The following is a 12,894-nucleotide window of genomic DNA, read 5'->3' as shown; positions in this document are numbered from 1 at the left end:
AGTCCACCCTTCTCCGAATTCTGTACTCCGGAACTCCGAATTTCGCCCTTGGAATTCTGCCCTTCTCTGAAATGGAATTCTGCCCTTGGGCTGAAAGGGATTCTGTACTATAAGGATCATAGAATCACAGGGTTGGAAGGGGCCTACAAGACCATCGAGTCCAACCCCCTGCTCAGTGCAGGAAGCCTGACTCCCAGGTGGTCTCCCATCCAAGTACTAACCAGGGCTGACCCTGCTCAGCTTCCGAGATCAGACGAGATTGGGCAGATCCAGCCCTTTGCTCGACATCATAGAATCACAGGGTTGGAAGGGGCCTACAAGACCATCGAGTCCAACCCCCTGCTCAGTGCAGGAAGCCTGATTCCCAGGTGGTCTCCCATCCAAGTACTAACCAGGGCTGACCCTGCTCAGCTTCCGAGATCAGACGAGATTGGGCAGATCCAGCCCTTTGCTTGACATCATAGAATCACAGGGTTGGAAGGGGCCTACAAGACCATCGAGTCCAACCCCCTGCTTAGTGCAGGAAGCCTGATTCCCAGGTGGTCTCCCATCCAAGTACTAACCAGGGCTGACCCTGCTCAGCTTCCGAGATCAGATGTGATCAGGCACATCCAGCCCTTTGCTCGTGCCATTCAAACTCTATCATATGTTCAATGAATGGGTGAGGGGATAGAGGGAATGTGCCTGCTGGCCACACCAGTGGCCATGCCCCCTGGCAGCCACACATTCAAAGTTATTGAGAAAAGGACTGTATAGCATAGGCCTCCTCTGCCCAGTGGGGAATCCTGCTTGGTGAAGGGGCCCTTTCTCCATTTTACGGAATGCATGGCTGCCTGTGAGTTCCTGCTACCCCTTTGCACCTGAGGGGATAATATGAACACTCCTTATCTCTACCTGACAAAATTCTTGTGAAGATCAATGGGGTAGCCCCATTCATGTTGCTGTGAGCTCCTGGGAAGATAAAGGAAACTTAATAGAATTGATATAACTTATTTGTGACCTTTTCACCAAGAGCTGCATCCTGTGGTTCTCCCCCTCCTCTCCTGCAACCCCGGAAGACCGATGCTTTTTGTTTTCCATCATCTGTAGGAGTTTTCCGATCCGTGGCTTCCAGATCTATGATGGTCCTGTCCGGCTGACAAAATGCACTTTTAGAAAGTTCACCCCCACTGCCGACAGACACACGAGCGCCATTGGCTTCTTTATGAAGAATGCGTGGCAGATAAGTCCTCAGAACAACGTGTCGCTAGTCAGAATGGAGCGAAGTGTAAGTGTGGAGAGAGTCAGAGTTATTTCGATGTTTATGTGTTCAGAAACCTGAGGCAGATTCTTGTAGAGTCGGGGTACCAGACTGAAAACTAATTCAAACATTTGTTCGCTGATGTGTTCTGGTTCCCTCAAGATTGTTCCGCCTCAGATTTCACGTGGGGAGAGGTTTGTTTGAAAGCATTGCTGTGTGAAACTTGTGACCTATATTGCAGAGGTGGTGAACCTTTTTCATTTCAGAGAAGCTCTCGGGGGCCACATTCCAGTGGTGGGCTGGGCTAAAATGCCAGCATATTTACCTTAAAGCTGTTACTGCCAGTAACTGAGCCTTATGAGAGCCATTTCAACCTTTTAGAATGGGGAAAAAAAAACTCCACCAAATGATCAGGGATGGGGGGGAGGGAAGGGTTATGACCAGTGGTGGCTGGTGACTCCAGTTCCGGTGGGGCTGTGCTTCCATTCTGGGTTTTACTCACCACCAGCCCAAACTCCAAAGGTGCTATCCAGGGTGCTGAAACCATTTTTCAGATAAGGTGCAGCACCTTAGATAACACCTTTAGAGTTTTGGCTGGTGGTAACTAAACCCAGAATGGAATCACTGCCCCTCCGGAACTGGAGACACCAGCCGCCACTGGTCATGACCCTCTGTGGAGCCACAGAGGGCCTGATTGGGACCTCAGATGGGCCATATTTGGCCCCCAGCCCTGATGTTCCTTGCCTCTGCCACTGGAACAGGCTAAGTCACCTTCTCTCTGACATATCGGAATGGACCAAGTCATCTCTCTGACATGGGGTGAGATTTGAGGCATGGGGACACTTTCAAACAAATGATACCCTCTTTCAGAACTGAGATTGTAGCGTTCTGTGAGAGACAACGCCACCCTTAGCAGTGAACATCTGGGTTGGCCTGGGCTTGGGGAGCTCTTGACAGATTAATTGACCAAACTCCTAACAGATTGTGCACCCTTACAAATGGTTCTGCCTGTGTCCAGGCTGTGGATTAAAACATCCTTGGTTCAACTCCATTTTCAGGCTGTGCTTAGTCAACTTGAGGATCCATTCACAAGGCCAACTCCGCATCCACAAAGGCCATTTAGATTTGACTTGAATCTGTAAAAATTAAAAAGGTATCATCTGATTCATACCATTGTCTCCCATCCACCATGGAATCTGCCATCTTGCCCCATGTTTTTTTCCCAATATCATGACGCTGGGACCAGTCTCTCCTAGGTCTGATGTCCATGTATGAAGGCTTTGGAGCAGGTACGAAGAGCAGAGCTTGACCAACCACAGGCTGTATCCAGTGTTAGTCCTTCTTAGAGTAGTCCCATTGAAATGAATGGGACTTAGTTAGGCTAACATTGGATACAACTCCTAATGAGAGAAGATTGGGATGGTGAGGGAACTCTCGTACCACAATACACTTCAGAAGTTGGCTTGGCTTGATAAGGATTATGAACCTCTTTAAATTTTGGCCACGGTCCCCAGTGCTTTTTAGGGAAGTGCTGTATCTCGGTGATAGAGCACATGCTTTGAGTGCACTTGGTCCTGAGTTCTACTCCTGCAGTTTCTGGGTCAGGACCCCATCTTACACCCCTGGAGAGCTTTGGCTGGCCAATACAGACCCAGGGGTAGAGGACCTGGTGCCCTGCAGATGTTTTGGATTACAACTCCTTGTCAGCTTCAGCCAGTGTGGCCAATGGATGGGGATTATGGAAGTTGTAGTCCAAAACATCTAGAGGGTACCAGGTTGCTTACCCCTGGGATAGGCAATGCTGAACAAGATGGACCCAACAGTCTGAGGGCTGAAACAAGCATTACTTTAAATCTGTATCTAGCAACTACGACTCTTGTTTTATTCTAGAGTAGGAGCAGGGTCCCCAATCCGGATCTTAAAAGCTCCCCAGCCCCCACCCTAGGGACCACTACAGCAGGTTTCTGTGGGTAACAATAAAAAGATGTAGCTGCTAGTTACAGATTTAAAGCAATGTCTGTTTTGCCCCTAACGCGCTGTGAGGCAGTTCCCTGTGATGGACTCTGGTGCTTGGCTGACCGTAATACACACATGGAACGGTCAGCACCTTCACGCTGATTATAGGAGTGCGTTGTTGCTGTAGTTTTTGTACAAAGCAGAGGTGTGTCAAGCACCCCTCTATGGCTTGAAAGAAAAGTCCTTTTGACTCCATGTTTTCCAGTGAATCACACTTCACTACTTTATTACTTGTCTAAACATTGCTTATAAGTTCAGATGGAGGACAAGGAATGATTCAGTTCTTTGTCCTCCCATAAGCACGTGGAGTTGCGAGTAGCCACACCGACCAAGAACACAGACTTACATAAGCTGTACAGGTCTGATCCTGTAGGCCTCTTCTCGCATATTGCAACGCCTTTCCGAAGTTGCCTTGAAGAACACTTGGAGGGCAGCACACTCCAGCCCCATCCTTAAGACCATTGGGAGGTGGTGCCTTCTGCCACCCAGGAGGAATGCCGCAACAAGGGGTAGATTGTGTCCCAGTATTGGGGGAAAAGGCAGTATATAAATAATAATAATAATAATAATAATAATAATAATAATAATAATAATAATAGATAAACATGGCCCCATACGCTGGCCAGCAAAGGAACATATTTAAGGAATATTAAAGGAATACATAGTTGCAGGGAGTTAGGCCTTGGTTAACTGCAAATGTAAAAACAGTAGGGATGGCGTGGGTGCTTGATTCAGTCTGGGAATCCAGCAGAAATACTCCTGCCCACACTCAGCGAATGGCCTGCACTCACCCCGGCAGCCTCGTTGAGCTTCGCGGTTGCCATTTTTTGAGAAATAAAATGGCAATTGCAAAATTGCGCATCTTTGTGCACACGCAAAAATATGCATTTCACGAATGTGCACATTAGTTTATGTGCAAAATGCGCATGTTCAAAAAATGCACATTTTTGCACATGCGAATAGGCGCATTCGCGGAATGTGCATTTTTGCACACACAAATATGCACATTTGCAAAAATACACATTTTTGTGCATATTTTTGCAATTGAATGGGTGAGGGGATAGTGGGAATGTGCCTGCTGGCCACACCCCAGCCATGCCCCTTGGCAGCCACACATTCAAAGTTAGTGAGAAAAGGACTGTGTGGGCATAGGCCTCCTTTATTTTTAATTTAAATGGTGACTACAGATCTCGATGAGGCCTCTGGGTGAGCGTGGGCTGCTTGCTGAGTGCGGGAGGGGTTTGAGTTCCATCTGGGGACTGGTGAGCAGGGGCAGGGGCTGGGCGGGTGTCCGGAGAACCCAGACATGGGTGAGTTCACACATCTCTAAAAAACAGAATTGCTAGGCTGGACAGAGAAGCAAAACATATTGATCTGTGCAACTGTTTTGATTCTTGGGGGGGAAATCCAAAATATATATGTAAGACTAAAATGATGCATTTAATGATGATAAATATGTATTATTTACATATGTATGATAAATATGTATTCATAAGGTACACTGGACCAGTTCGCATGGTCATTGCAGCCCACTATGGCTTTTTTAAGCCTCCATCCATCCATCCATCCATCCATCCATCCATTTACTTATTTCATTTATAGCCCACCTTTGTTCCATCATGGAACTCAGGGTGGCTGTGGTTCCCAGGTAGTATCCCCTCCAAGCACTGACCAGACCCAAGCCATGGTGGATTGTGTCATCTGCCAGTGGCCATTTTGAATATTCAACCCCCAGTGGGGGTTTCCATGGCTTGTCGTGTTGTCTGAACCCAGGCGTCAGGGGTTGTTTACCTTCAAACAACACCTGCTGCCCAGGTTTGGATGACAGGACAAACCATGGCACCCCCCCTCCCCGCCGGGGATTGAATATTCAAAATGGCCATTAGCATGCACTGTAACCCACTGTAGCTTAAATAAGCCACTGTGGGCTGCAATGATTGTCTGAACCCAGTCAATTAAAAACAAACAAACCCAAACCAGTGGGGAAGTAAGATGTTTCAGCACAGAGCACTCCTGTTCAGGGTTCCAGCTATGCCTTCTTACCCTGCAAGCTTTCTTCATTTCAGCAGTATAATTTAGGGTGGGAGCTGCTGCTGTTAAATGATTGGGAGTCAGGAATCCTTGCCAATCTGCTGCAAATCGCCCAGCGATCTGATCCAGAACAACCTTCTGCCCTTTACAGGTCCAGACACGATCAGCTCCAGCTAGTCTGCTTCTTCTTGTGCCTTCAGATTCAGCCCTGGGTCTCATAATGCTTTTAATAACACTGTTGAAATAGAGTTTAAATAGCATTTAATGTTCCTTGTATCCTTCAGAGTTATAATTAAGTGAGTGGAGAGAGAGACGCATAGGTCAAGAGTAGTCATTAATTGATGCACAAGAAGTAGGTTATCGAGGACAGTATTTAGGAGCAATGCCTTATTCTGAGACCTCAAATAATGATTACTGTATGGAACCAATGTGGCGCATTGGTTAGAGTGTTGGACTTGGACCACGGAGATGTGGATTCAAATTTTTCCTTGGCTATGCAGCTCAGTGGGCAGCCTTGGAACAAGTCACTGTTTCTTGGCTTAAATTAGGGGATCCAGCAGCCTGCGGGGGTTCACTACCCAGTTTGCCTGCCAGCTTCTTCCTTAGTCTTCACCTCCTCTTCTGGCAGGGAAAAGCTCTTATCTCTGCTGATCAGAGATAAGAGCTTTGTACTGCCAGGGAGAGGGGGTGGGGCCTTTGGAGAAAGCTGTTGAGTGATTCAGGCCTACTTACTTCTGAGGTTTCTCCTGCTTACTTCTGAGTAGACATGCAAAATCTTGCACTGCTTACTTCTGAGTGGACTTGTTGCTCATACCTTTGAGTAGACATGCAGAGTCTTGGTATTTGGGATGCTGCTTCAAAGTGCTGCTGAGAGATTTGGTCTTCCTTACTTCTGAGTAGCCATACAATTGGTAGGGATCACATTTTGGCCCCATTCATAAAGGGAATGGGGCCCCTAAGACCCTTCCCAGATTGGAATTTGGCCCTTGAGCTGAAAAAGTTTCCCCACCCTGACTTAATCTATCTTGCATGGTGGTTTGGAGGAAAAAATGGAACAACCCCATTACACCTCTTTGAGCAACTTGGAGAATGTGTGAGCCACAAATACCCTAAACTGAGAGCGGGATGTGGAAATGCCCAGCCTAATAACCTAAGATTGCTACATCTTTTGATAGATGTTTTGTGCCCTTAACAGCTGTATTATGACAGACAGAAATTCAACAGGGGCACCCTTTCCAGCCTACAACCATGGGAAACCATTGCATGTTGAGTTTCTGCCTGCTGCACAGCTGTTAAAAGCACAGAATCATTCTGACAGGGTCTGGAATTTCTGCTGTTGAAACCTGGAGGCTGGGCCCGGTTACAACAGGGGCAGTATTACCATTTCCAACAGAGCCCTGAACGACAATGTGAGAAGGCTGCAGTCATAATACAGTCGCTGCAAGAATAATGACTGTGTGTATTTCTTTGGCACTCTCTTTCTCTAAAGGTTGGGCTCAAGGTGTTCTTGGGCCTGCCAGGCCGGTGGTTTGGAGACAACAATAACGACGGTGACAAAATCTCGATTTTCCACGATTTGGACGGTTCCCTGACGGGATATCCAGACACCTTTGTTGGCAGGGCAGACAACTATCTGGTTCGTCACCCAGGCTGCCTTATTGTCCCAAGGTGGAATGGAATGATATGTGCTGGGAAATATGCACAGGTAACACTGCTGCACCTGCAGGGGTGTTGCACACACTGAGTGGGTCCATGCATGGCAGCACTTACATTGCAAGCATCTAGAAGAGTTTGAATCTGTGTTACTATGATCAGCACTCTTGTGTGTACACACACACACACACACACACACACCCTTTTCCCAAGGCTCCATAAATGCTGTCGAGCTGGGTTCGCATGTTGGCCTCTTAACAAGGCACCCTGTGTACAGAAGTCTCTCTGCATCTGTACTGGTTCTGATGAACAATACAGGCATCCACAGGTGGAGACTTCCTTTCTAGTTCATGCCTTGCTCAGTAATCCTAGTAAGTTGAGAACCACCACACTCTTGAAGCAGCCTCAGTTGTCTTCGGCTGAATCTACACATAGCCGTTATACTGTTATCATAACTATTGGTACACATGGCACCAATGGGCACCAATAATTATGATAATGGTATAACTGCTATGTGTACATTCAGCCTTTGTCACAGAGAGAACAAAGCAACTGTAGCATGAGTTGATTCGGTGTTCCTCCCTCCTGGGGGAAAGCAGGGAACCCCATCCTGTCGCCAGTAGAATCTGTTTCCCTGGCTCTTTTTTTGTTTGCTTCTGAGGTTTTAGCAGAAATTGTCTACCCATTTTCCACTTACAGTCATGAGTGCCAGAAACTTGCTTTTACGTTTTAAGATTCTTTGGGTGCTACAGTTTGTTCCTATTCCATGAGTATGTGTCTGCAAAGGCTGGGTAAAATTAAGCTGCTAGCTTCATTTTCCTTTTGTTCTTTGGCCTTCGTTCTGTGCGGCTGTGCTGGTTAGTATTAGAAACATGACTGGAAGTGTAAAGGGTTGCCAAAAATAGGGCGTGCCTTGGACAGTTGTTATATTTTGTCTCTCAGATCCTCGGATTCATGATTAATGTTTCCCAGGACTTTTTCATTAATATTGAGAATTCCTAACTGTATTAGGGGAATTTAAATTATGAAATTTGTTCCAAATTCAGCGAGGGTCTGCTTAATGTCCTTCATTTCCTTGAATAATTTACAGGCTGGTTTCCCATCGGCATGTGGTGTTGGGATAACCTATTAAAAGCTGTTGTCCCTGAACATAAAATTTAGCCAAGGATAAATATTAGGGCCACCCAAATGTTTGGTCTCATCCTGAGGTTATCCCTTACATCTTCATTAAGACACCACTTTTGGAGGAAAGTAGGGTTTTCTTGGCCCGCCTATCTGAAACCTTTTGATTGGAAACTGGGCTGCTACTCTGCATACATATGTGTGCCTTTTTCGGGGCAGGGGAGAGAGACAAAGACCTATGTCCCAACTTTGAGTAGACACTGGATCAGTCTGTATATCAAACCAAAAAAGAGCACTGCACCAATGTAGGCTGCCAAAAATATGGTATAGCACAGCCTTCCCCGCCCTGGTGCTCTCCAGCGGTGTTGGAATACAAATCCCATCATCCCCAGCTGGCTGGGGGTGAGGACAGTTGTAGTCCGACACAGCTGGATGGCCCCAGGTTGGGGAAGACTTGTTTAGTGTTGCATGTAAATGGAGCTATTGTGTCTGGTAGACTATGTTTTGACTGTATCAGTGGTAAAGGATTTTGCAGCGTCGGGCTGGGAAATACCTTTTGTCGGAGACCTCAGGGAGCATTAGCCCAGTCCAGCTAGACAATCCTGGTCTAGTTAACCAATGATCTGACTTGGTATAAGGCAGCTTCCTCTGTCCAAATGTCAGAATATATCAGACTTCCAATTCCGGAGAATTCTCTGTCAGGCGGTCTAGGAAGATGGCGAGATCCCAAGTCCCTTTACTGGGTGATGTGATCTTGAAAGCATGAGACAAAATAAGCAAATAGATGCAAATTTCAGCAATTAGCATAATTTGTACAGGTTTCATTTTTGTGCAGAGTGCACAGGGGTCGTGGGAAAAGACTTTTAGTTGCGCTCGGCTGATGGCAGGGTGTTGTCCTAGTGCAAGCCCAGCTTTTTCTAATTTTTTATTTTGGAGAGATAGAATCTGAGCTTAAAGTAAATGTGTGCAAGAGAGACAGAGACAGAGCGCAAGAGTGCAGATTTAACATGCCCACTGCTTGCTTCTGCTTGCTTTTTGACCACTGATCTCAAATTTCTGTAAACTGGGCTGTACAGAACAGCTGCTTCTTGCCAGGCCGTTTTGCTCTGTATCCATTATTCCGTGGGTGTGTTGAATGCAGGCCTACGAGTCCCAATCTAGCCCTGCAGGGTTTGCCATATTGCCATGCCCCTTTCCCCTGACATCAGATCATTGGGTGGTTTCTTGGCTTTTGTGTGCGGTTTCTCTCCCCCCGTCCCCTCTACAATGTTGAAATGCCTCTCCTATCACTTTGTTAAAGCTAAAATATGCTGGTATTTTTTGCTGCACCCCTTTTACCTTTGGTCCTGTCCCCTTTTGCCTTCAGCCCCACCCACCACTGGAATGTGACCCTTGAGAGCATCTCTGGAATTCGGCCCTCAGGCTGAAAGAAGTTCAACCCCCCTGCTTTATTCACTCTGGATTCACTCTGCATGTTTTGATTGCTTCCCACATCACAGATTTCCTACTTCGTCTACTGAAGCAATATAAAAGCTGCCCCCCTCCCACGCTTCTGGGTTAAGATGCTTCATGTACATCAACCCATTTGTTTGTCATGGCTTCCTGCTGCACACGCATTATGGAAGAATGCCCATCTGTGTCCATTGCATATGGCAGCGTGCACATGGGATGCATAGACTTTGGTATTTGTGTAGGAAGCTGGTCACATGCAAACCGCTTAAGGCTTTTATTATTTTAAGCGGTATATAAGTATTAATAAATAAACCTGTCCCTTGTTGTTGTTGTTGTTGTTGTTGTTGTTCAGTCGTTAAGTCATGTCCGACTCTTCGTGATCCCATGGACCATAGCACGCCAGGCCTTCCTGTCCTCCACTCTCTCCCGGAGTGTGCTCAAGTTCATAAACCTGTCCCTACCTTTACATTAACAGTAGCAATTGCATGGAGACGACTTAGGTATGTACTGGATTTTGGTGATCTCACATCCTGCTAATAACAGGAAAGGCATATGGTGTGAATTGGTGCTGTGCACAATTTGTGACCCATTTCCAGCGCTGTGTGTATATAAAAAAATGTGCCCAGGAAGTCCAAATTTCACACCCACAAAAATGTGTGTGCAGCCTGTTGATGTGTGTGTGTGTTTAATCTCTGCTGCTTTTTTTTGCAAAATTTTGCAGTTTGGTCACTCTTCTGCATTCACAAATAAATGCACAAATTGCATCTGTTCAAGGGAGAATAAGCTAGAAATGTTGTCGTTTTTAATCAGAAGCTGAGATGGTCAGCCAGGTGAGCTCTGTACCCAGTATTGTTGCACTGTGTGATTTTCTGTCCTCCCCTGACATTGCGGCTTAACACACGGCCGTGTCTATTTCCATGATCACAGCACCCATTTACAGTGTGGACATTTATTTGCATGTCTGCATGCAGTTATAGGTTAAGGAGTGTCTTCTCCATATATGGACCCTACTGTGTGCTTGGGTCGTCTTCACCGTCTGATATGCAGTGGGCCGACTGCTTCAAACAGGGCCTTCTTGGTAGTGGGGCCTTGATTGTGGAATTCCCTTCCAAAGGAGGCTCGGATTTGGCACCCTTGTTGTTGGGTTTCAAGACAGCAGATGGTTGTTTTGAAGGGCATTTGAGATCATCAGAGTAGCAATCTGTTCCCCAAGGTATGTTCATGCGCATTGCTGGTTTTTTGTTGTCTGTTATGCGTTATGTTTTATTGCTGCCTTTCGTTAGCTTATTTTACCTTGTTAAACCACCTTGTGAATCCTGGCAGAATACATATATTTTAAATAAGTAATGTGAAATCAGTCCCTTCATTTAAGGCCAGCACACAATCAGCACAGGGCATCTTTTCCCTGTAGATAAAATAGCTGTTATCAGCATGAACCAGACGTAGGGTCACAGGAAGCTGCCTTGTACCAGGTCAGGCAATTGGTCCATGTAGCCCAGTTTTGCCTACATCAGGAGCTGGCAACTTGTGGCTCTCCGGATGGTTTGGCCTACAACTCCCATCACCCTCACCATTGGCCAGTGGAGGCTGGTGGCTCTGATTTTGGCGGGGCCGTGGATCCATTCTGGGTTTCAGTCAGAACTAGCCAGAGCTCTAAAGGACCTATCCAAGGCATTGAACGCATTTAGGGGATAGGGTCCAGGAATTTGGATAGCTCTTTTAGAGTTTTGGCTGGTACTGACTAAAACCTAGAATGGAGTCACAGCCATTGGCTATGCTGGTTAGAAGGGATGCTGATGTAGTTATGGGCCAAAACATCTGGAGGGTCACAAGCTGCCTGCCCCTGGTCTATACCAACTTATCCTATCCTATCCTATCCTATCCTATCCTATCCTCTTTCTTTCTTTCTTTCTTTCTTTCTTTCTTTCTTTCTTTCACCAATTACATTTCTATCCCACCTTTTTTCCTCTTGCAAGGAACCCAAGGCGGCGTACATTATCCTCCTCCTCCTCTCCATTTTATCCTCACAACAACAACCCTGTGAGGGAGGCTGGGCTGAGAGTCTGTGATGGGCCCAAAGTCACCCAGTGAGCTTCCATGGCTGAGTGGGGACTAGAACCCGGATCTCCCGTGTCCCAGTCCAGCACTCTCGCCACTACACCATGCTGGCTCTCAACTTGCAGTAGCTCCCCAGGATTCCCAACAGAGACCTTTCCCAGCCCTAACTGGAGATGCCGGGGATCGAACCTAGGACCTTCTGCATGCAAAGCACATGCTCTGCCACTGAGCTACAACCCTGCCTTTTGTGGGGATGAAAGAAATGGCATCTAGCTACTTAGTGTCACATGAAATTCAGGACTGCAAGCAAATGGGACTATTTCTTCCTTTTTCTTTGTGTCTTTTCTTTTTGGTCTATTTATATACTCTTTTCATTATGGCACTCCACATGGTGAGGCCCTTTTTCCATCCTACAAACTTTCCTTGGCTTCCTTCAAGCAAGAACAAACAGTCACTTTCTCTGGGATCCGTCCCTTCGCTTTACCAGATTTTCCCATCCAATCAGCATCTAAGACGGGTGATGAATTTCAGTTCAGAGCTTGCCTGGATGAAAGGAATATATGAGAATCTGGCATTTGCACAGGAGAGGTATTTACTTTGAAATAGAGCACCAATTTTTCGCTTTCAAAATGCCATTGCTAAATGCAGTGCAGCACCCAGCTGGTTTTAGACAGACTAGTGTTATGTGCACGCTCAGGATTTTAATCCAGAAAAGGTATAAAAGGACCAATCCAATCATGGATGATCATGAAACTTTTTGGTTCACTTTGATCTTGGAAACTCCATTACCAAATCTGCTTTTCTTTCCCCTCTGAGAGACAAGACGGTATATTCATCAGTGGGACAGACAGGTGAAATTGCCATTTAGTCAATGCATGTTTTGATCGTTGTTATGCTGTGCTTGAATTTGGTCCAAATGCATATAAGGGGGAAGTACACACACGGACGCACATGCATGCACACCCACACACATGCACATGGATGCACACAACGATCCAAGTATTTTTCTCACAATGTAAATGTCACGACGCAGTGGCTTCTAGACTCTGTTTCAGGGAATCTGGGGGTATCGCAGAAGCTTATCATGATGAGACCCTCGAAGAAGTTGCAAGATCCTTCACTGAACAGAGGGTGGGACTAGATGACCGCCAAGGTCCCTTCCAAGTCTAAGGTTCTATGAAGTTTGTCCATCTATAACTGATGGGCAGCTTGCCTATATGACCCATTTGTGCTCGGCTATAGGGGACTAGCGCACCCAGGATGTAGAACTCTTTTTGTGGGACCCCTGATTGGTCCCCTCATTATAGCCTGTTGAAATTACT

At 46.4% G+C, this 12,894-nt stretch overlaps 1 protein-coding gene across 1 annotated transcript in view; it reads left to right on the top strand.

Annotated features, from left to right (window-relative positions):
• The window catches only part of LOC146337178 (cell surface hyaluronidase CEMIP2-like), a 103,101-nt gene that overhangs the window by 38,786 nt on the left and 51,421 nt on the right, over positions 1–12,894 (top strand). The window contains exons 17-18 of the mRNA XM_084816378.1: positions 1,090–1,267; positions 6,777–6,992. Of these exons, the coding sequence (XP_084672504.1) occupies positions 1,090–1,267; positions 6,777–6,992 (394 nt within the window). The remainder of the gene's footprint in view (positions 1–1,089; positions 1,268–6,776; positions 6,993–12,894) is intronic.

This window comes from Heloderma suspectum, chromosome 11 (assembly GCF_057233095.1).
Source record: "Heloderma suspectum isolate Gila_16-S chromosome 11, 16-S_ref, whole genome shotgun sequence".
Classification (NCBI taxonomy): Eukaryota; Metazoa; Chordata; class Lepidosauria; order Squamata; family Helodermatidae; genus Heloderma; species Heloderma suspectum.
Note: the sequence above shows the minus strand (reverse complement) of the source record. Positions and strands in the feature narration are given on the sequence as shown.